This window comes from Otolemur garnettii, unplaced genomic scaffold (assembly GCF_000181295.1).
Source record: "Otolemur garnettii isolate 467f Iridium unplaced genomic scaffold, OtoGar3 scaffold00006, whole genome shotgun sequence".
NCBI classification, from domain to species: domain Eukaryota; kingdom Metazoa; phylum Chordata; class Mammalia; order Primates; family Galagidae; genus Otolemur; species Otolemur garnettii.
Window position 1 is genome coordinate 12617013 of NW_003852401.1, and position 25115 is coordinate 12642127.

A 25115-nucleotide genomic window follows, 5' to 3' on the forward strand; every position below is an offset into this window, starting at 1 on the left:
AAAAAAAAAAAAAACCATATGAAAGGAGGTAAGCCCTATGGCTAGAGGAGGTTTTGGGTGTGTCCCAGAAGCTGCTAAGTGCCTTACTTTAGCTATTTCTTGTAATACTTGAAATTCTAGTATTTTCATTTATAGATGTAAGAAAAATAAGACTTAGGAGTATCACATCTAATGTCATGCAAATTAGGCCAGGAATGTTGGCTCAAGCTTATAATCTAGGACTTTGGGAGGCTGAGGCAGGAGGATCTCTTGAGGCCAGGAGTTCAAGAACAACCTAAGAAACATAAAACACACCTATCCCTACAAAAACAGAAAAATAGCCAAGTGTGGTGGTGTATTCCTAATACTCCCAGCTACTCTGGAGGCTGAGATAGGAGGAATCACTTGAGCCTGGGAATTTGAGGTTGCAGTGAGCTATGATCATACCACTGCACTGTAGCCTGGGCAACAGAGTGAGACTCTGTTTCAAAAAATAATAATAGTAAATTGGGCTGCAATAAACATTCTGGGGCAAATATCTTTGTTATAAAGTGATTTTTGGTCTTCTGGATATATGTCTAGTAGAAGAATTGCAGGATTGAACAGCAGGTCTATTTTTGGATCCCTAAGTGATCTCCAAACTTCTTTCCAAAAGGAACGTATTAGTTTGCATTCCCACCAGCAGTGTAGAAGTGTTCCCTTTTCTCCACATCCTTGCCAACATCTCTGGTTTGGGGATCTTATTATGTGGGTACTCTTACTGGAGTTAGATGGTATCTCAAAGTGGTTTTGATTTGCATTTCTCTGATGATTAAAAATGATGAGCATTTTTTTCATATATCTGTAGGCCATGCCTACAGAGATTTTCTTTTCAAATCGCTTGTTCACCCTGATATGGGATCACTTGTTCTTTTCTTATTAAGTCGTTTGAGTTCTCTGTGGATTCTGATTATCAAACCTTTGTCAGAGATATAACCTGCAAATATCTTCTCCTATTCTGAGGGCTGTCTGCTTGCTTTATTTACTGTGTTCTTGGCTGTGCAGAAGCTCTTTAGTTTGATCAGGTCCCAATAGTGTATTTTTGGTGTTGCTTTAATTGCCTGGGGGGGGGGTCCTTCTCATAAAATATTCTCCCAGGCCGATTACTTCAAGAGTTTCCAAAAGACCAAAAATCACTTTATAACAAAGATATTTGCACCAGAATGTTTATTGCAGCTCAATTCATAATTGCCAAATCATAGAAAAAGCCCAAGTGCCCACTGATCCACAAATAGATTAATAAATTGTGGTGTATGTACACCATGGAATATTATGCAGCCTTAAAAAAGATGGAGAATTTACCTCTTTTATGTTTACATGGATGGAGCTGGAACATATTCTTCTTAGCAAAGTATCTCAAGAATGGAAGAAAAAGTATCCAATGTACTCAGCTCTACTATGAAACCAATATATAATCACCCACACTTCCATATGAAAGCTATAACCCAACTACAGCCCAAGATGAAGGGGGAAGAGGAGGGGGAGGGGAGGGGGTAGGATAGGTTGAGGGAGGGTTATTGGTGGGACTACACCTATGGTGCATTTTACAAGGGTACATGTCAAATCTATTAAGTGTAGAGTATAAATGTCTTAACACAATAATTAAAGTGTGGTGAAGGCTATGTTAACCAATTTGTTCTAAGTATTTCAAATTGTATATAAGACCAGCACATTGTGCCCCATAAATGCATTAATGTCCACAGCTATGATTTAATAAAAAACCCATTTTTTTAATATAAAAAAATTAAAAAATAAAGGCACCCAAAGTAATAGTGCTGAGATAGAATGATAAGCATGGTTCCTTCTAATGCCAAAAGAGGTGCTTTATTCTTAACCCTAGATACATATTAGAGTCACCAAGAAGCTCTGAAAATACTGGTTCCCCTTTTGGCACAATTAAATGGGAGCCTCTAGACATGAATCCTGATTATGCGTATGTATTATAATCTCCCTAAGCGACTCTAATGAGCAGCCAGGTTTCAGATCACTGCTGGATGAAGCCTCTAAGCTGTGGCTCTATCAAACATCATGCTATTAACCTTGTATGATACAGCTTCATTCATATCATTTCCTCCTTCATATTTCCTTTCTCCTTCCAAAGTCAGAGAGTGCGTGGTTGCCTGTCTATATCCGAGCTGGCATTCCGAATCAGGTCCCGAGGGCAGCATTCATGGCCATGTTTATCCTGGAAGTGGATCAGTTCATCCTGACCTCTTTGACTACATCTGTTCTGGACTGTGAAGAAGATGAGACCCCCAAGCCCTTGCTGGTGTTCAACATCACTAAAGCCCCTCTCCAGGGCTATGTGACTAACCTGCTGGATCACACCAGACCAATCTCCTCCTTCACCTGGAAGGATCTCAGTGACATGCAGATTGCCTATCAGCCACCAAACAGCAGCCATTCTGAGAGGAGAAATTACGAGGTGAGGAGGAGGAGAGGCAAGCGTCTAGCCTCATTGGTATCAATGGAGCTATTTAAGAGGCCTCTTTCGTTAACCCTCAGGTTCATTTATACCAGCCGTCCTCAAACTACAGCCCATGGGCCACATGCGGCCTGCCTTGGACATTTATCCAGCTGGCCAGGTATTTTTGCTGCCTCTGCCTGTTCTGCTTAGCAGCCAACTCGTCCCAGGGCCCACAGTCTGGCTCTCCAACAGTCTGAGGGACAGTGAACTGGCCCTCTGTTTAAAAAGTTTGAGGACCCCTGATCATGGCCTCCAAAGAGAAATAATCCCTGTAAATCAGCCTTGAGGAGCTAGGCAGGTGAGCTGGTATCTGCAGTAGCAGCTGCCACCCAACTTGTACCCAGATGTACCCAGTGTTGCTCTAGCTCTCAGTTGTCAAGAAAAGTTGCAAAGCATATTTTTTAATATATTTTTTTCAGTTTTTAAATATGGAAGATATAATTCAAAATCTTAAAACATATAGTGCCACCCACAAAATATTTCTGAGGGCCACATTAAGCCCAGGACTCACCAGTTTGAAAACAGCCCACTATCTCTCCCAGGGGTGTCCAACCCTTTTGCTTCTCTGGGCCACATTGGAAGTCCAATTGTTAATACACAAATACTAACAAAAGCTGATAAGCAAAAGAAAAGATCAGTGCATAATTTTCGTGGTATCTGCCACCACAGATAAGCAAAAAGTCCTCACAAAATCCACATGCAGCCTGTGGGCCATGGGTTGGACACCCCTGATGGATGTTGGAGATAAAGGTCTGTAGTTCTTTTATTAATAAATTATTTCATTTTTTTGTGAGAGGTTTTATTGGGAGGGGATCCTTAATTTTAATTGGTAACACTGACTCAGGATAGGAGATCCCATAGTTTTACTTGATAACTAATTTCACTATTAAGCACTTTCCATCAGGAAAGTCCTCCCAACTATCTAATCTAAATCCCTTTTGCTGTAGGGTAGCCTTTTTCTTTTGGCTTAGTATTCAATGGAAGTGAAGAACAGCTGGTTGCAGTCTTACACATAATACTGCTTCATATACTTAAAGACCTACCGACAAGGTGATTCAAATAGAATGGAAATTTTAAGTGAACAGATTGATATAGACTTGAGTTCAGGTTTATTAAGGAAAATGAGTGTCCCAGGGGTTACCAAATTGTTCCCATGTAATTTAGGCGTTTTCTGCATTTAGCCTCTAGGGCAGACAAAGGGCTTTATAAATGCCGTGCTTTGCTGGCGCTTTGGCAGCTGTTTTTCTGTCCTTCCCTTGCCTCTCAGACTTTCCCTGTTATGAAATAATTTCTCATTACACTTCCAGTTTTACCTCAAGCTCACAAATAGATCACCACTTTTCCAGCCGCTTCCTGTGTGTGGTTTCTGGCATTGGACAATGCAATTTGAAAGCAGAGGCTGTGCAAATGCTTGATTTTTTTGTTAGACGGTAAGTCTCACTTTTCTCAGTGGAGATGAAGCACTTTTCAGATTGTACAGGCCGGAAGCCCTGGGCTGTGGGCCCAGACTAATGTGTGTTTACATTACACCTCTAAAATTGACATCTCCTGCCCACGTGGAGTTTCATTTTCAGTCTGTTGCTTTGGCAGCCTCCAGAATCGGTTTCTTTTGTTATTCAGTACTTGCTGATATTTTACCGCCTGATTGTTTCTTTAATCCCCTCAGTGGACCCCATATTCTTCACAAGCAGACACATGCCTTGCATGTCTGGGGTACCCTTCTCTGCCAACATCTAGTGCAATTCACGCATAGCACATAATAAAGCTCAGACTTATCAGATAGCCCCTACCTCTTAGTTATGGATTTCATGAGAGCAACTAAAATTTAGATATTTAAAAACACATCTAGTGGGATAGATGCCTCTAGATCAGGGTTTCTTCAGAGGGGCACCACTGCCATTTGGAATCAGATAATTCTTTGTTGTGGGGGCTGACCTGTGCATGGTACGATGCTAATATCCCTGGCCTTTACTCACTAGATGCCAGTAGCACCCTCTCACCTACCTATTTTTGAAATTAAAAATATCTCCTGGAATTCTCAATGTCTCCTAGGGGGACAAGATCCCCCTCAGCTGAGAACCACTGCTCCAGATCCTCCCCCTTTGAGAGAGATTTGAGTGGTCTAATGTTGGACTGAGATGGTCTCCCAAGCAAGTGCTGGGACACTTCTCCAGCATATTTGCTAATTTCAGATTAATAAATTCTTTTAGGAGAAGATTTTAAAACACTGATAAACTAAGGAAGAACATCTAGGGCTTGGAAAAGTGAAATCAAGTTGTTGAAAATGAGATCCAGGTGCAGCAGAAACTGGGCTCCATTCTGCCTCCGTCTGTGGGTACACCCCAGAATGAACGAGACTTCGTGCTGTAAGTTGTCAGCATTGGGCTCACACGCCTGTGTTTGTTTGCAGGTAGAGTTGGAGGTATTTGACTTCTTCTTTGAAAGGAGTGCACCTGTTACCGTCCACATCTCCATCAGAACAGCAGATACAAACGCCCCGCGAGTCTCCTGGAATACAGGTGAAATTCAATATAAGACATCAAGGCACACGGGTTCCAAAGGGAACGTAAGAATGTAGCTGGTTCAGGAAAGAAAGGTCGTTTTACTCCCATTTCACACATGGGGCGACTACCACCCAGACAGATGAGGGCATTAGATAGTTGTTTTTGTTTTGTTTATTCCTAGTGGCAGGGTGAGAAATTTAAGTCCAGGATTCCTGTGTGTAATGCCAAGTCCTTTCCTCTGCAGAAGATAAGCCAAAGGACACCTTTTAACTAAATGAAGCAAAAAACAACAAAGTGACTACTTTGTGATATTGGGCTACAGTTGGACTGAGAGAGAAAAAGTCCCCAACTCAAATTGTCCAGAGGATTGGAGAAAGGTGTAGCCTTTGTCATCCACTGTCCTACTTTAATGTTGGGTAGCATGGAAAGCAGAGGACATAAATAAGAGCTTTAACTGCTTTAAGAGCAATACTGCCTTCAGATCTGCCCTTCAGTTCTAAGTGGGCTCATAATACAATTAAATCAGTTGTAAAGGTGGAATATCAATGAAGATTTTTTTCTTTTCTCACTGATCTCATTAATAGAATTTAAAACATGCCTATAAATAGCCATGGTAGGTGTATTAAGGGGAAATATAAATTACTGGTGTCTGATTTAAATCCTCAGGTGGCAGCTTAAATGAGTTTCCTCTTGGGGGTGTGTGTGTGCACATCTGTGTGTCTTTGTGTGTGTGAGAGTTTGGTAGAGATGGGAAACAGAGGTTGAGTATCCTTGATTTATAGTTCTGGCTCTATGATGCACTTATCCCTCCTATTAGAGGGATAAGGAAAGAAAGCAAGGCATTGGTAGCATGCAACTAACAATAATTACACGTTCCATATATTACAGCTTGAGTATAGAGATGGAGTATTCTGTATGTGCATATGTGATCTGTGACGCCTAGGTTTGTTCAGGGAACTCCAGGTCACATTTTGGTTGCTTTGGACATCAGAATCCTTTCAGAAACAATTTCTTATTACGAACTTAATGTGTGCCGCCATCATCAAACATTTGGAGAATATAGGAAATAAAATTAAAATCATTATTTCATCATGAAAGCACAACCAAAGTTAATATTTTGCTGCATACTCTTCTTGGTTGCTTCTCTGTTGGGTCCCATGAGGCTTTTTCCTGTGCTGTTTTGTGTGCTTATTTTGAATCCCTACTACCAGTCACAGAGATCCCTTGGATGTGTTTCTTCCATCTCTCCCTCCCTTCCTTCCTCTCTTTCACTCTTTCTTTTATTTACATATTACATATATTAGTCCAGTTTCCCCAGAAAACAGGTCCCAAGGTTTTATGTATTAACCTTATACTGAAAACAAGAGTAAAGGGAGAAGCAAATAAGAAGGTGGTATTGCTGAGCTGGTCACTGCTTTACAATAAGATAAAGCAGATTGCTCTGTAGTGCCCAGTGCCTCCAGGAAGAACATGGAACCACTGTGTCTGGGAAGAGTTGGAGGTAGGGTGAGGAAGAGGTGAACAATCTCTGTATGTTCCGATCCTGTCCCATTTCCTGTTTCCAATTGGTTAAGGTTTGCCTCACTGGATATTGAGTCCCTGCATGTCCAGGATGTAATACCTGGCCCCTTTTAGCTGCCACTGCACAAACTCCCTGAGTCCCATGAAGTAGACCTGGCCACAGTCATGAGGAAGTTCACGCTCCCAGAGGGCTTTTGAAGGAAGCAGCTGCATCAGAAGATGAGGCAAGAGCGGCAGGAGGGCTTTACAGTTTTGGAGAGTGTGGGAGCCCTATGGGGCTGCTCCAGCTGAAAAACAGGCAACTTGTCAAGGCAGAGGAGGCAGGTAAAGCTGGCAGATTTGAGAGGAAGCCATAAACTAGAACCCCGTCTTTTGATTTTGTCATTTTGTTTCTTTAAAAATCTCTTTTCCTTTTTAAGATTCTCTGCTATCTGTTGGCGCCCAGCTCTGTCAAGTAAGAAGAATGTTTGTTGATACTACAACTCCTGGTCTCTAACCTGAGCACTTGCTGCACGCCCATGTTCTTCTTGCTGTGACCAGCAAGCAAATCTCTCTCCATAGATTTCCTCCAGCATGCTAAGTCCAAGGAGAATGTTTTAATTCCCTTGGTTACAAAAATCCCTGTCTTATTAGAATCTACATTAAATACAGGCCACATTGCAAAGTGTCAGGGACTTCATGTTTATCACTGTTAAACACCTCCACCACCTACCGGCCCCACTTTACATTCTCCATGCTGAGGGCTACCTATGTGCTCATAAATTTTATGTAAGAGCCCTCTGGGCTCTTTTGCATACTTAAAATGTCTAGATGTAGCCTCTGAAAACTACTTCTTCTCTGAACTAGAGATTGTTGTGAATGTGCCATCTATTCTTTCCTTCAGTATTTATTTTCTGGAATCATCAGGCTTGTAAAGGACAATTTATAGTGAACCCACTGTAGTATAATAGTACCAAAAATAAAAATTTTAATAGAAATAAAAGCTACATTCTGATTTCTTGAAAAGGTTTGGAACATACAATTTTCAGTTTCATGAGTGGAAATTCATTGATCTTTTCTTTAAGCAAGCATGTTGTCATGTGATAGAACTTTCCAAGACACTTTTGCACTTTCTCTTCTAGGTCTGAATCTCCTGGAGGGGCAGTCTCGGGCCATCACTTGGGAACAGTTTCAGATTGTAGACAATGATGACATTGGTGCTGTCCGGTTAGTCACTGTTGATGGCCTACAGCATGGACGGCTTACACTAAGAGGTGAATGATTTGCCTTTCTAACTGGGAAAAGAACCCAAGAAGTATTTTCTTCAAAAGCTAATAATATCCTAGCACTCTGGAAGGCTGAGGCCAGTGAATTGCCTAAGCCCAGCAGTTCAAGACCAGCCTGAGCAAGAGTGAGACCCATTTCTACAAAAAATAGAAAAACTAGCTGGCTGTTGGGGTGGGTGCCTGTAATCTTAGCTATTAGGCTGAGGCAAGAGGATCCTTTGAGGCCAAGAGTTTGAGGTTGCTGTGAGCTACAAAGACGATGCCACAGCACTCTATCCAGGTGACAGAGGAAGACTGTGTCTCATTAAAAAAAAGCAAATAATATTTAACTGGATATACATAGCATCTCTATATAATAGCATAGCATTTCCATACATGACAATTTCCAAATTGTCATGTATGGAAAATCTAGAGATCTTGAAATCATCAGCTTTTGTGTTAAAATGCTCAAATCCACGTATAACCATTTATGAACAGTACTGTGGGTTTGGCTCATTATTTAAATCTCAGTTTTGCTTTCTGGATGCCACAGAGGGCTCCTACTGAATATACTCCTTCACTGATTATTTTTTCCCTGTTAGAGGACAGTTTTTCCCTGCTTTAGAGAAATACATTGAAAAATAGAAAAACTTTTATTTTTTTAATACTTCAATAGTAATGATGTTATTAATAGTAGTTGTCATAGTTTAAAAGAAATGAACTTAGAATTTTAAAGGATGATAGTTAACAAACTAATAAACTAATAAATAATATTTATACTTTATGATGAAATAATTCACTCCTTTTAATGAGCTCAAAGGATTTAATCCAATTATCTTCTTAGTTTGCCTAACTATAAAACCGAAAACTCTCACCATCATTTGTGAGTAAGGAACGCTGAAGTCAAAAAGAAAATGGTAAGTTCATGGTAATTTCTCCTGCCTCATTCCAGGATAGTGGGATGCTGGTTTAAACCTGGGGATATGAATTAGGATGGATGGTGTTCAGTTGCATATAAGAGAAGCCCAACTACAGTGAATTAAAAATCAGAGTTATTCACTCTGGGAGGCCGAGGCAATGGATCACTGGAGCTCAGGAGTTTGAAACCAGCCTGAGCAAGATTGAGACTCTGTCTCTAAAAACAGCTGGGCAGTGTAGCTGATGCCTGTACTCCCAGCTACTTGGTAGCCTGCGGCAAAAGGCAGAGCCCGAGTTTGAGGTTGCTGTGAGCTGTGATGCCACTGCATTCTACCAAGTGTGACCAAGTCAGACTCTGTCTCAAAAAAAGCAAAAAAAAATTGGAGTTATTTCCTTCATGTCTTTGAGGCTGGAAGAAATGGAAGGAGCAGTAAAAGAAGTCTTGCCATCTAAGTTTGCTCTATTTAACAAGTTTTCCCAGTAGCACAACACGATTTCCACTTATACCTTCTTATCAAACTATGTCACATCCAACCCCTTGGTGCCATGGAGTCTGGGAACCTGAGTATTTTTAAATGGTCGTATTGCCATGCCAAATAAAACTAGGATTCTGGTAGTGAGGAAGAAGCCTAAAGTGGCTACTGGGCAGGAAAGTGTTTAATCATCTATTTTGTTTAAATACAGCCATGTGGTGTGAAGAGCATAATGAGGTGCACTTGCCATCAAGAATTACAATAGTCTGCAAGAAATGAAGCAATAATTATTAATACCATAGAAATGAAACAGGGAGTGGTAGACTGTGATAAAATGATATTCCCGGTGCAGAGGAGGTAGGAAATAGTACTCACATTTATCAGGTGTTTTTCTTTTGTGCCAGACACTGAGTAAAGCATTCTACCTGCTTTATCTCATTTGTCGCCTATCAACTTTATGAAATTAGATACTATACGGGGTGTCTACAAAGTTCATGTGTAATTTAAAATGGTTTTATAAATTGTACAGGAGTCTTATACACATCCTGTATTTGTTACCATTTTACAAAAACATAACCTAAAACATAGAGAAGTCAATTTAGTGAAGGTTAGAAAGCCAGAAAGTGGGAGAACTGGTATTTGAACTCAGTCTTTTTGGTCTTTAAAAGCCAGTCCTTCTCAAACTTCACCATGCTTTAAATGCTCCTGGAGGGCTTGATAAAACCGTGTTGGGCTCTTCCTCCAGAATTTCTGATGTCCAGGGTGAGGCCTCAGAACTTCCTTTTCTAAAAATTTTTAGATGATGTTGATAGTGCTGGTGATTCAAGATCCATCCTCCAAAAACTGTTGCCATGTAGGATGATAATGAGTGGAAGAATAACTAGCATTTATTATAGTCTTACTAGTGTTTAAGTTTTCTCATTCTTGTTGTAGAACATGAAGTAGGTATTTGTATCAGTCAGTGTTCTCCAGAGAAACAAAACTAAAAGAAGACATATGCTTCTATAGATATATAAGAGGACACTTATGATGGGAATTGGCTTATATAATTTTAGGGGCTGAGAAGTTCTATAATATGCTCTTGGAGATTCAGGAGTAATCAGTCCCTGAAGGCCTGAGAACCAGGGGAGTGGATGATGTGACTCCTAGTCCAAGGCCAAGGCTTAAGAAATTGTGGGGGAAGGGTCAGCACCGTGGACCAGGGTTAGGGGATGGAGGGGCCAGTTGGATATGAGAGTGTAGGTGGTTTAACCTCAAAGTCCAAAGATCCAAGAGCCAGAAGCTCCAATGTCCAGGGAAATCCCAGCTCCAGAGCAGAGAGAGAATTGATTGGTCTTTCTGTTTTATCCAGACCCTCAACAAATTTATTTAATGATGCTTGCCCACACTGGTGAGGGCGATCTTTACTTAGTCTACCAATTCAAGTGCTAATCTTTTCTGGAAATGCCCTCTTCACAGAACCACCTGGAAATAATGTTTTACCAGTTATTTGGCCATTTCTTAGCCTTACTGAGTTGATAGACATGTTAGAACCACTATTTAAAAACAGATCTGTGGTATCCCAGAACCCACCAAACTGGCTATTGTTTTTCCAATGGAGGGAAGTATGGCCGCACCATTTTCTTTAGAATCTGCTCCTATACTGATATTTTCACTATGCATAACAGAGCTGCTGCCTCCATGCTCTCTTGTCCAATCTGTCCCATCTCTGCTCTTTCCATCAGGAGGGAAAGGGTTTCTCTTCACTGTGGCTGACCTTCAGGCTGGAGTTGTTCGCTACCATCACGATGACAGTGACTCCACCAAAGACTCTGTGGTCTTCAGGATATTTGATGGCCAGCACAGCATCCATCACAAATTTCCCATCAACATCTTGCCCAAAGATGATAGTCCTCCGTTCCTCATAACCAACATCGTGATTGAACTGGAAGAGGGGGAGACCATCATGGTTCAGGGCTCCATGCTGAGAGCCTCCGATATGGACTCCAGTGATGACTACATCTTCTTTAATATCACAAAACCCCCACAGGCTGGAGAGATCATGAAGAAGCCAGGGCCAGGACTGATAGGTAATCAGGGCAGTTGAGTTTACTTGGGTAGAATTGTTTCTTCCATATGAAACTTTCTATGCAGCCTTGGGAGGGGTGTGCCGAAATTGTGTCAGAATTTGTGGACACCAAGTTTCTGTAAATACTATTATTATTCCCATTTCATAGACAGGAAGCCTAAGATTTAGAGAAGCTAATCTATTCAAATTGGTCTATCTATTTAGAAAGTTTCAGAACTGAGCCTCACCATTGCACTATAAAAAATTAAGTCTGCCAAGCTAGGGGATAGACAAATAAATCTGAGGAGAGATGTTTGGATTATTTTAGATTATTGATAAGGTGATTTCATGAATAACCTTTGTTTTCATTTTGTTAGAGTTGTTTTATAACTACTTCTTAAAGTAGGTAGGTCAGGAGTTTGACAAAAGGGAGACCAAGTGAATAGTTAGTATTACTTTTTATATTTCAAATAAGACTATTTTCTGAAAGTATTTTTCTAATGTTAATTTTTCTACATATTAAAATAGGTGTAACAATTCTAGTTTTTCCTTTATTATTTATAAGCTTGGATAAAAACAGTTAATGCAGATTCCTTGGGTGCATATAACATACTAGGCAGAAAATATTTTTGAGGTTCGATCCAGTATCATTGTACCCAGACATCTGGTAGACTGATACAAAATATGTGATATTTTGTGGCCCCACTAGGCTATCCTGTTTCTGGATTCCTTCAGAGAGACCTGTTCAATGGGATCATTTACTATCATCACTTTGGTGGAGAAATCTTTGAAGATTCTTTTGAATTTGTCCTGTGGGATAGCCATGACCCTCCAAATCTCTCAGTGCCACAGGTAAGAGAGTATTTCTAAAAATTCTCCCAATGTCTTGAATATAGATATTAATTCTGAGAGATGTGATTAGAAACTACATAAAAATAGATTTCAAGGTTCAAGGTTTGAGAAGCAATGGATTAAACAAAATCAGCAGACTTCTTTACAGCAGGACTACTTTTTGACTAATAAGTCAACTCTTTTTCAAAAGATAGCCCCCTCTTTCACCAATGTATTATATGCCATTTCTGATTTAAATTTTTGCTTGAGACTTCAGTTGACTTGGTAGCTAAAAATGGTAATAACAGGGTTTATTTTTAAATCCTCCATGTGTCTATTCAGCCTGAGTTATGTTTCTGGCTAGAATACCGTATCACTTTTAGCAGACTATATGCCTTTTTGAAAGTGAAAATTCCAGGACTTTGTTTTTCCTGTTTAGCTGTTATATATTTTATAAATCATACTTTTTATACATAAAAATATAGATGCCTGATCCCTCTATAATAAGGGCTAAGGTAATGAAAACTTTAGTGAGATATGTAGGTGGGGAGCAAGATGACAGACTAGAGATATCTCAGCACCTGCTTCTCTCGGTGAGATCGGGCAGTGTGAGCCTTAGCCACCCCTGGCAGGATTATCCCACCCAGAAACATAGTTCCAGGGTCACGGTGAGTCAGCAAGTTACTTTAGGAATCAAGGAGGAGGTCAGGAGCAGTGGAAAACTGGCCCGGAAGGTGCATGCCTGGGCCATTCCAACACTCAAACACAGAGATAAGGAAATTTCAAGAGAGGAGGAAGTGGGAGGAAAAAGGGGGAAGGACGTGAACAAGAAGAAAGCACACATGAGGAGGAACCAGCAAAAAGGTCTAGCAACATGGAAACCATAACAGGTCAACCTCCCCCCAAACGATCACAAGGTAGCCACCACAGAGGATCCCACCAATAAAGAAATTACAGAAATGATAGGAAGGGATGGCAAACTTTAATGCTAAACAGAATTATTTCTCAAACAAGGCAAATAAGTCAGACTTAACTATAAATTCAGTTATAAGCTTATTTCCTATAAACTTATGGCTTTCTATAGAAGTAAATCATATTTTTCTCTTCTTTCCTCTTCTTAATTTTTATGTTGAGAGAGAGAGACCATGAGTGAGCACTGCCAGCTTGCCTTGTCCTCATGTTTCTTATATTCTTTGGCTCCTAAATATTTCTCCCACTTAGACTTACCTATCTGTCTACCTGACATCTTTAAGAGACTAATTTACGCATGTGTGTCTTAACAGCATTTTAAACTCATCATGACACAAACATTCAGTATGTTTCCCTAAAAACTTGCTTGGCTCCCTTAAAAACAGCTTGGCTCCTGTGGCTCAAGTGGCTAAGGCACCAGCCATATACACCTAAGGTGGCAGGTTCGAATCCAGCCTGGGCCCGCCAAACAGCAATGACGGCTGCAACCAAAAAATAGCTGGGTGTTGTGGTGGGCGCCTGTGGTCCCAGCTACTTGGGAGGCAGAGGCAGGAGACTTGCTTGAGCCCAATAGTTGGAGGTTGCTGTGAGCTGTGATGCCACAGCACTCTACCCAAGGTAGAGCTTCAGGCTCTGTCTCTAAAAAAAAAAAAAAAAAAGAAAAAGAAAAAAAAAACTTGCACAAAACCACTGAAGCTCTAAAGTCATACTTAGTTTTTTTCTCTAGTACCTGTGTAAACAGTCAGCAAGTCTTACTATACCTATTTGATTAATTTCTCTCATATATCTCCACTTCCTCACCCCACTGCCTTCATTTTAGTTCCAGCCTGCATCTTTTCTAGACTATTTTAAGAATCCCTCATCTGGCCTTTTAAGAGGAGAAGAGATTAGCAATATCCTTAACCCATTGATACAGTAACAGTATGCTTAGTGAAATTCATCTGGCATTTATCTTTTCCCATTTTCCGTCTTCTGCTTGGTAGATTTAGCTTCGTTCGTCTCCAGATTATGAACCTGTGCTTTGCTATCCCACTTACTCTGGCAATCCTCTGATAACTACATTCCACACTCCCCTAGGCTGGCTCAGCTTGTCTTCGTATATGCTCTGCTATCTTTCTACACATATCTTTGTTGTTGTCCTTTCTATAGTGTGAGACCTTTATTTGTTTTATTGGATCATCTTTGGGCTCATTCATTGCAGAAGCCCTAGATTCTTCCTCTCTGTGCATTTAAACCTTGGTATAGGACTATGCACAGACCCTCAGGAACTGTTTGTTGATCCCCAAATGAACTCTGGTTCTTTCAACTTTTGTTGCAACTAGGAAGAAGTAAGAAGACCCCAAACATTTGGAAGGGATTGGGAAGGGGGTGAGATGGGGAGATAATAACTGTAAAGATTCTTTAGAGTATCTAGGAATTAGTATATACATACCAACAAAACACATATTTTTGTGTGTGTGTGTGCTCCAATAAATCTTTTCATACTGTACAACTCTTGATATCATCATTGAAACTCTGATTTGTAGGCAACTCAAGCGAATATCTACTCTATTTGATGTTTGCATCCTCTACTGGACAAGTATCCAGTCATGTCCTACAAATAACAATATATTTAAAATATTGAAAAAAATCTGTAACCTTCAGCTCCTCAACTATTACAAAAGTCCAGATGAGATGGTTATTTGATGATAGTTTTTGTGATCTGAAGGGTACCATGGTTTTGATTTATTTTAATTGTCAGTGAAGCATAGACCAGCAATGCTGATTTTGCCTGTAACAATGTTGTTCTAAATACTCAATTTGAAAATGAAAAGAATTCCTTCTTAAATTGACATACAAAGCAAAAATTAATTCCTGATTAGGCTTCTTCTATGATATAAAAAAAGAAAACACTGGAACATCAGCTCAGCCACCTATAAGCCATGGTCTTTAGAGCAAATCATTTAACCCCTTTGGGGCTCAATAAACAGTAACACCAAGAATAACAGCCATGGCTATTATAGTGAGGTATTGTCAGTATCAAATAAGATAGCTAGTAACACAATGAGTAGCTGGTACTTAGTAGGTGCTCAGTAAATTAATTCCCCGTCTCTATCCTTTTATCACCTAACAGAAGTTTACAGCATGTTTACTATCCATTATGAAGCATTTGAATAATTAAAAACTAAATCCTGTTATCAAAACAAAGAAACACAATGGCAGTCATTTCTGAAGTCTGTGTCATGATTTTTCCCCCCAATTATGGTATTTTGCTAATCTACAAAGTTCAGAAATTCTCTATGGGACTTTCAAGCCTTAGCGTGGATCAGTGAGACTCCACTTAATTGAAAAACTGGATTTAATAAGGAAACAATAGTTATTGTGCCTTCAAAGAGACCATTTTCCATGCTAATTTATTCTCCAATGGTTTCTTTGTGTAAAAAGAATGCACATGCCTGCTTTTATAACCCTGCAGTAATTCTTGGTGGACACATTTTTCAACATGCTTTATGAATGTCTAAGTTGATGTGTCTTTACATATTTATGCATGTTCGAACAATTACTGTGTGTGTTTCTGTGGGTGAGAAAAATCCCATTTTAACAAACTCCATGGAGAAATAAAGAATTCTCAATGTATTGAAATTTGGTTGCAACAAAGATATTAAACATCCTATTCTAGGCAAACAATGGAAAGCTAGTGCTCAAACCCCTGGGCTCTTGCTTGCTGGCTGTTCCCATGTCCCCCCAGTCTACTTATGATCACAGACTTGGAAGGAATCAGAATATGAAGAAATACGTCAGTGTTCAAAATCATAAGCCTGACCTTGACCCTCAGGTTTAGATTTACAGTATGATCCTCCACCAACTGGTATCTGACTCTGGGTTCTTGGTCCTTTCTCTGATTTCATCACTGAGTCCTCCCTGCTCTTTTTTATACCTCCCTTTGAGACCATATAGTGCTATTTCTCACCTCTGGGAACCACCCCCAATGTTAGTTTTGCCTACCCCACTTTCTTCTCCGTCTGAGATTCTCTGAGGCATTATTTGAAATCTAGGTGGAGGCAGCGTGCCTGCACAGCTCTTGTGCTCTGCATGCTTGCAGAGCTGGCACTGTGCAGATGCCAAGTGGTAGTTTGGGTACCTAAGCTACTTCTGGGCCTGCTTTAGTCACATCTAGGATGGCCAAGGAACATTGCACCAGAATGAGAGGAGCAGAGACTTGAGACACTTCTGGACAGTGATCCCTGAGGTCACTCCCTCTTGATGGGAGCAACAGCCTGGAAGGTCTCTGAAATGCCTTCAGAGTCATTCTTCCATTGTCTTGACCAATAGCAACTGGATTCCTTCTACCCATTCCTTCTGGACACACTCTTGGTGGTCTCTCTTGAACATTTTTCTTTTTAATGTTTTATGTGGCTGAGCTGAGAATTTTCTAAATCTTTAATTTCTTCTTCCCTTTTGATTATAAATTCCATCTTTAATTTATTCCTCTCTTTTCACATTTACTGTAAGAAGAGAAGCCATGCAACACTCTCAACACTTTGCTTAGATATTTGCTCTGCCAAATATCCAAGTTCATCACTCTTAAGTTCTGCTTCACACAAAGTGATAGAGCACAGGCCTGATTCTGCCAAGTTCTTCACTACCTTACATCAAGCATGGCCTTTCCTCCAGTTTCCAAAAAGATATTCCTCATTTCCATCCAGGACCTCATCAGAATGGCCGTTAATGTCTATATTTCTACCAACAGTCTGACCATGACCATTCATGTAATCTCTAAGTTTGAGGCTCTGTCTTTAGCCCTCTTCTTCGGGCCCTTGCTAGAATTGTCCTGTAAGGTCCATTCATGGCAATGTAGACCTGTTCTAGCCCACTTTCTAGTTTTTTTCAGTCTGTACCCATTATCCAGTTCTAGAACAGCTTCCAGATGTTCAGGTATTTGTTATGTCAGCACCCCACTCTCAGTACCTATTTCTGTCTAAGGCTATTAATGTTGCTATGAAAAAATACCTAAGACTGGGTAATATATCAATAATAGAAATTTATTTCCACAGTTCTGGAGGCTGAGAGGGCCAAGACCAAGGTGCCAACAGTTTCTGTATCTAGTGAGGGCTGCTTTCTGCTTCCAGAATGGTGCCTTGTTGCTGCATTCTCCTGTGGGAACAGATACTGTGTCCTCACCTGGCATAGGGGTGAGATGGTGAACTCACTCATCAAGCCCTTTTATAAGGCACTAATGCAGTCAGGAGGACTCCCCCTTATGGCCTAGTCACCACCTAAAGGCCCCACCTTTTAATACTGTTACATTGGAGATTCAGTTTCAGTGTGAGTTTGGGAGGAAAAATAACCCTTCAAACCATAGCAATGGATAACCAAAATTCAGTATTTCTTAAGTTAATTCTAGCTACAAAATTGGGAAACTCTTTAAGAAGAGTCTTTAAAAGTGAGAAAGACTCAGATTGCTTGAGAAAGAGGAGACAAGCATGTTCGATTGAAGAAACAACATGATCCAAAGCATAGTTGTGCACTCAAGGACTAGGACATGAGTGGTCTGTTGTATGTGACGAGAGTGCTGGATTAATGTTGAAAGGAAGTAAAAGATAAAGTTGAAAAATAGAGCGCATCTAAACTGGAGGTTCTTGGATGCCCTGAGGAGTCTGAATTATTCTATACTTCCTGAGTGGTTGTTGATTTTTGAAGAGGTAAATTTGACTTGTATTTTTTTTTTAAAGACAATGCTAGGGATATGAAAAGTCTAGATTAATTGTTAAGGTTAGGACTGAGGAATAACTGTTGCAATAAATAATATAAAGAAGAAATTCTGTGAGCAAAGCCAGTGACAGTGGAAAGACACTTGGGGCTAAGGGGTAGGGTGTGGTCACTATCTAGGAAATTTTATAAGTTGAAACTCTGGGACTTGGTGATGTGTTATATGTGGGTGGAGAAGGAGGAACCAAAATTACATCAAGGTCTCTAGGATTGATGACCAAGTAGAGGGAAATATCGAAGAAAGCACAGGTTTGCAGTAGAAGGGAGATGTAAAAATAAAATCGGGAACACATTTTGTGTTTATGTGACCCTTCTGTAGCACTCATGACTGGATTAACTCTGATCGTGATAATTATATGCTTAAAATATTACACCAAATGAGTAAAGAATGTTCTGTATTTTGGCTCACACTCTTAATAGCTCCTGAACCATTTTGACAGGAGTATATTGTAAATGATAGTTTTAGAAAATCATCCTAACTGTGACTAGGTGTTTGTGGGGGCATTCTGGTTGGATGTTGTCTTGGTATTCCAAATTAATGGTACAGATATTTTTACTCCAGGTGGTGACGATCCATATCACTCCAGTGAATGACCAGCTTCCAAAAGAGGCTCCTGGAGCTTCTCGGCATTTGGTTGTCAAGGAAACTGAGGTGGCCTATATAACTAAACAACATCTACATTTTATAGATACAGAATCATATGACCGGGAGCTGGTCTACACAGTAACAACGCCTCCATGTTTCCCCTCCAGCCACAGGTACCTCTAAAAAGTCATTATTTGGATTAGGAGTTCTAGAATTGGACAACTGAAAGTGTTACTCTGTGGCTCTGTTGGTCAGATGTGAACTGATGCTCAGTTCAGCTTTTCCTTTTATGTCAAACTCATCTCATAGCTCCCTTCAAAAGTTGTATCAATTGTTAAGTGAGCTGCTGCTGATAGTGACTTCGCCATAGGTAGACTGTAAATAGTCTTTAATCCCCCTTTTCAAAACACAATGTTTATTTTCCTTTTTAGTAAAAATTATTGAGATCTTCATAGCATGAGCAATTATATTCTATGATCTCAATTCATAAAAGTGGCATGAATACACATTAGAGTGGACTACTATACATGCTAGCAAGGAAACACTTTCAGGGTAACAATTCCCTTTCATGATGTCCAAGCAAACATTTCTGCACATACTTTCTACACTGATGATGTGGATGGCACTGGTGATCCTGGATGCAAGGTTAGAACCCCCCAACAGAAGGAAACACTATAAAGATGGAACATCTGATTTCTAAAGATAGGGTCTTTTAGCTTTTGAAAATTTGGCTGTGGGCTATTTGAGTTAATTTTTCTTAACTAGAAAGTTAATTGATTTATTTCTCTTTAGACAGTTGGATGCCGGAAAATTATTCCTGGTGGATAGCATTCCAAAGCTGACCAAAAATCCTATAGCCTTGGGGCTGAGGTCTTTTACTCAGGTATGATGACATGTTACAATGTGATAAATGTGACATAAATGTTGCATCTGGGAATGTTGCCCCTTGACATGTGCCACACGTACTTGATATCTTTATACTCTCTGATCACATATTTCCATTAGGTGTGTGGCATCTATTGGAAAGTGCCTTATCAAGTTGGATATAATTTCAATATCTCTTTATAATTCAACACAGACTTTTGCATTGTGTTGCCATCAGTAGGATTCTGATTTGGGGACCCAGTGCACATGTTTTTTTTCTACCAAATCCAATTCATTTAATAGCCTACTGTATTTGTTTCCTAGGGCTGCAATCACAATGTGGCACAAACTGGGTCACTTAACATAACAGAGATTTATTGTCTTATAATTCTAGAGGCTAGAAATCTGAAATCAAGGTGTTGGCAGTGCCATGGTCCTTCTGAAACCCTGCCTATACTGTCTTCTGTGCCTTCTAGCTGCTGGTTTTCCAGCAATCTTTGGCATTCCTTGGCTTGGAGATGTTTTGCCCTGATCTCTACCTCTGTCATCACATGGCCAAATCTTCCCTATGTGTCTCTCTCTTATTAGAGTGACACCAGTTACACTGGGATAAGTGATACCAGAATTTCATCTTCTCTTCTGGCTGGCTCGCCAAATCTGATACCAGAGTTTTAGGTTCTTGGTCTCAATGATTTGAAGAATAAATCTGCAGACCACGGATCAGCGGCAAGAAAGAATTTATTTACAGAAAAAGAATACAAAAACACCAGGGAGAGAAAACCCACGTTGGGAGAGAAAAGCTCTCTCCGTTTTTCTCTCCCTGTCTCTCCGTTTAGTGTTATGTATAGGTGCATGTGTTCTTTCTATATGAGGCCAGGAAATGAATGGACACAGTCTCTTCTGCTGGGGCAAGGTGAATGAGTGTACTAATGAATGGACACAGTCCCTTCCGCTGGGGCAAGGTGAATGAGTGTACTAATGAATGGACACAGTCCCTTCCACTGGGGCAAGGTGAATGAATGTATTAATGAATGGACATAGTCCATTCACAGAATTGAGGCCTAGGAAACTTACATGAAATTGACCTAGGCATAGGAAATGGGGGTTCCGAATTTAGTCAGAAGTGTAAAGGGAAGGAAACACCAAGGTGCCAGTGTCTCCCCAGCAGTTGTCCTGTCCCTTTGGCTACTGGAGCCTCAAGTGGGGGAGAGAGGCTCCCCCCGCCCTTGCCTATGCTCCAGCCTGCTGGTTCCTTGCTGGCTGCTGTGGCACCAACACCACCAGGGCAGAGGTGGTGGGTCCTCCAGCCCAGCTCAGCTGAGCTGGCTGGGGCGCCACCTGTCCTGTATCATAAGGGTCAAACTTCTTCCAGTATGACCTCATTTTAACTATAAATAATTGTATCTTCAATACCCCTATTTCCAAATAAGATCACATTCTGAGATACTATGGTTAGGACTTCAGCATATCTTTTGGGGGGGATGGGGAGAGGAACAGTTCAGCCCATAACATTTGTTACCTTCCAAAATCCCTCACTAACTTTCTACCTACTCCTGTGGACTCTACTCTGAAGACCTCTTTGTGGTCACAATTTGGGGATGAGTGCTTAACCAGTAGAAATCACTGTAGTCTGGAGCGAATTATGTCTAATTTTTCAATAGTTAACAGGTTGTAAATGAGTTAGTCATGTCTATATGATAATTATTCTTATTCATTTTTTCAGATAAGGAAACAGAGGCTTAGCAAGTTTAAGCAGTGAGACCAATATCACACTGATACTTTGTGTACCTGGATTGAAATACACAACTCACGTCTTTTATATAGTTGGGTAGCATCAGGCACCTGACATATTTGCTTAAAGTTTTTTGTCTTTTTTCCTTCTGATGTGAGGGAAAAGTTAGAGCTTTATAGAGTCTTTAAATTAATGATAGTGGCATCACAATATTCGATATTAGTTAACATGATGGTTCTCTTGGGCCTAGATCTCTGAAAATTTCTAATCCTAACACATCAAACGTGTCTATCCCAATTTGCCTTGCAGCATGCTGTGAACTATATGAAAGTGGCCTACATGCCACCCATGCAAGACATTGGCCCCCATCTCCAACATGTCCAGTTCATGTTTTCTGTCAGTAACCAACATGGTGGCACTTTGCAGGGAGTCTGCTTTAACATTACGATTCTCCCAGTGGACAACCAGGCTCCTGAGGTATGTACGATGTCTCCTATGTAGGATAAAAAGGAAGGAAAGAGGAGAAAGACTTACAGACTTACTGAAAATGGTAACTTTTCATTAGGCCATTTTTAAAAACTGGTAACAATTTTTTTCAGCTATAGTGTAGTTAAAAAAAAAATTGGGGGGAAGAGGTCCTTTACCTCCACTGAGACTCTTTATCTAAAAGGTGATGTTTGCCAGTTGATGAATTTGATATTATTTCAAAGCTTCCTTTTCTTCCTACTGAGCTTCTCATGTTGATGAGAGGAAGGGGATTAAATTATGGGTCTCTTCATAACCAGAAGGGGCTTATTTGCCCTCCCTACAGGCCAGCAATGCTGCTCTGTAATCCCAAGAAGCTCTTTAATTTTCCAAAATGAATTAAGATGGACCCTTCCATCTTCCCCATCCCATTGCCCTCTGTTTACTTAAGCCTTAAAGGACTTGGGTCTTTCATTAAAACCAAACTGCAAAGGTGATGCTACTGTGTTTCCCCGAAAATAAGACACTGTCTTATATTTATTTTTTCTCAAGAAGACACACTAGGGCTTATTTTCAAGAGATGTCTTATTTTTATTAAATATAATACAACAATCTACATTTATTCAAATACAGTTAAGTCATCTTCTTTTGGAACCTGACAGGGGGAGCCGACCTTGTTGGTGGGGCTGGCAGTAGTGATGCATGAACTCCTTTCCCCTAGTCATTTGCATGTGTGCAATAGGATGCCTGTGACCACAATTACCACACACACACCTGCGCAAGTGTAAATGGCTCAGAGAAAGGAGCTGTGGCAGATAAAAGGTATTCCAGTCTTCCTTACTGCTCTGCGCTGAAATGCAGATATGCTGCATAGCCACACCCATCACTAGGTCTTATTATGAGGTAGGGTTTATATTTAACAAATGCATAGACATCCTGCTAGGGCTTATTTTTTTGATAGGTCTTATTTTGGGGGAAACATGGTACCTTGTACATCTTATCTGTGAGGCTGGGATGCATATTGAGAATTTGTTCCCTATATCCCCTGTCCCCCTCCCTGCCTTCAGAAGGGAGGCTTAGGCTACATACACTTAATCAGTGTGATTATTACTGGTCTGATTTTTCTACTTAAAAGTGGAACTACAAAATAGCCTTCCCTATGCATTATGAGCCAGAGGGGACCAGAGCCCCTACGTGTGACTCACTCCTAAGGAAAGAGGTCACCTCCCTAGGGTATAGTCAGTACGATATTCTCTTTCCCAGCTACACCCCACCGTGTCTATAGCTGCCCAAGGCTGTGGGGCAGAGATCTTACCTTGAGGTCTCAAATGGTTTCCCCAACTCCTGGAAGTGGTCTGATGGTCCTAACCAATATTTGAGCATAATGAGTTACCAACATCTAAAGATCAGGAGATTTCCCATCAAGGCAGACTCCTAGTTTCTCTTGAAATTGTGGAAGCTCTAGCAGCACTGAGCCCACACACTCCCCAGCAGTGTCTGTCCAGGTCCACCACAGCCGGACCCCACTTAATCCACCACACTCATTTATATTGTTGGCCTGAATCCCATACCCATGAACCTGCGGTCTTTGGTAGAAGATGTCCCAATGACCTTGTGCAGAGGAATCTAAGCCAGCTCCATTCTTTGAAACCTTTCCTGTGGGACCAGATCATATTCCCTGTGGTGAAAATAGTTTAGAATGCCCGTGGAACTAACTTAGTCAGGTGTTTTTCAGACTATCTCTTTCTATGTGTAAGATATAGGCCCTGAAATTTAAAAAGCCAAAGCTTTTCATAGAATTATCATGGAGGAATACCCTTTTATGCAAAGTAGTCCGAGCCTCTTGCTAGAGATGAGGGAGAAACTAAAAAGGGCAAAGGGAAAAGCTACCGTCATTTGAAGGTGGATTGAATAGTTATAAGGACTTGGGGCGAAAATGACAGAGTGGCTTCTCTCTCTCTCTCTCTTTTTAAAGTGTTTGGGACAAATAAAATACTATCTTAAAGAACTGAGAATATTAGAAATATTAAACTAAATTTTAGCAGCTTCAGTGAAACTAGCCAAAGGATGGTTCCCTGGTGTGAACTATCACCATAGCTAAACTGAGTGGTAACATTCAGGGGTGTTAACACCACACTGAGTCTCAGAAACCTCAGCACTGAGTTTAGGCAAAAACTAAAAAGTTAATGATTAATGAGTGGGGGCAACTTAGCTTTATGTTTTTATTTTTTGGAGAGCTATCCTAAAATGCAAATTTTAAAATTTATCTAAAGTAGCAAAGTATATTTCTTGAAACATTGGAAATTGACGATTCCCCCATGTTGGAATACCAATTTGATATAACTCAGGAAAATGAAGCTGGCAAGCATGGACCCTGGGGCAATGATAATGCTGCTCTAAGGAAGAGGTATTTCTTCTTCTTTCTCCCTTCCTTCTTTCCTTCCTTCCTTTCCTTCCTTTCCTTTCTTCCTTCTTTCCTTCCTCCCTCCCTCCCTCCCTCCCTTCCTTCCTTCCTTCTTTCCTTCCTCCCTCCCTCCCTTCCTTCTTTCCTTCCCTCTACAGTGAAAATCAAGGTTTAGCAAAAAGGGAGTGAGACTCTTGGGGAGGGCCTGACTAAGGTGGTTGTAGGGAGACAAGTCTTATTTCCATGCTTTCCTTTGTTGGTGGGAGTTTATTAAAGTACGCAGAACAGTGGCCTCAAAGTGGTAGGTCTCATAATGTCTGTGATTTAGGGGGCTGCCCTTGGGATACCTGTGAATGCACCTGGCTGCTAAGGCCTGGCGTCCTGGGCAGCACTAAGCCCTGGTGGGCAGGACGATGGAGCAGACTCTTGAGTGGAGGCTGTGGCTTCACTTGCTTTCCTCTGCCCATTCACTGTTACTCCCCACCTCTCCTTTCCCCTTACCAACTCTCCCTGGGGGAACGTCTTCCTTTCGGGGAGCTGTAGCTGCTCTGAGGAGAGTAGTTGCATCCTAGGAGGATACTGAGTCCTCACATGAGCAGGACACTCACCCCAGACTGTTGGTGAGGGGCCCTTATGGCCCATGATTTGTACCCAACTGTATCTGCTTGCTTTTACTTCTGCGTAGCAAACTTCCCACAGACTGGGGAAAATGATAGGTTAAATAAAGTTGACAGTTTTCCTCCAGCAGCATCTCAGATCCTTAAATATGTTTATGTACCACGTGAACTCCAGGTGAGGATATTGTATGTGACTATTTCCTAGACTTATTTGACCATAGAATACTCGTTGCCCACTTCCAATATGGTGATAAAATATCCTAAGCCATTCTATCTGGCCTTTTACTTACAAATGAATTATTAGTCTGCTCAGCAGTGGGGTTTTTCTATTATAGAAAATTATTTTTTGTGGCCCTAATTTTTTTTATTTCAGATTTATATGAGAGTCATGGCTTTAATTTTTAAGCTTAATGTTTGAGTAAATATATTTCCTCTGGAATCTTCAATCTTCCTGTTTTACTTCCATCTCTAAAATACTTATGACAGCTGAAACTTAAAAGCTCCAATCCACTTCCCAAATATTTAAAGAATTTTTAGGGTGAAAAAGAGATAGACCCTTTCCTTCAGGATAATTTGACATAGATTTTGTTTATTTTTTAGGCAAAGTATATGCACGCCATGCATTGGTGGGAAAGGATGTGGTGACGAAAGTTACTGTTTCCCCAATTTAGCACCGAGAGAGTATTCGCTTTGATTGTTGATTCTA

The 25115-nt window shown here is 40.6% G+C and overlaps 1 protein-coding gene across 1 annotated transcript in view; it reads left to right on the forward strand.

The window, feature by feature from the left end:
* Nucleotides 1–25115, forward strand: part of FREM1 (FRAS1 related extracellular matrix 1) — a 124628-nt gene that overhangs the window by 15120 nt on the left and 84393 nt on the right. Inside the window, exons 5-12 of the mRNA XM_003782873.2 lie at nt 2120–2443; nt 4896–5004; nt 7632–7763; nt 10870–11214; nt 11902–12044; nt 18304–18500; nt 19120–19210; nt 21233–21400. Coding sequence (XP_003782921.1) covers nt 2120–2443; nt 4896–5004; nt 7632–7763; nt 10870–11214; nt 11902–12044; nt 18304–18500; nt 19120–19210; nt 21233–21400 — 1509 coding nt within the window. The remainder of the gene's footprint in view (nt 1–2119; nt 2444–4895; nt 5005–7631; nt 7764–10869; nt 11215–11901; nt 12045–18303; nt 18501–19119; nt 19211–21232; nt 21401–25115) is intronic.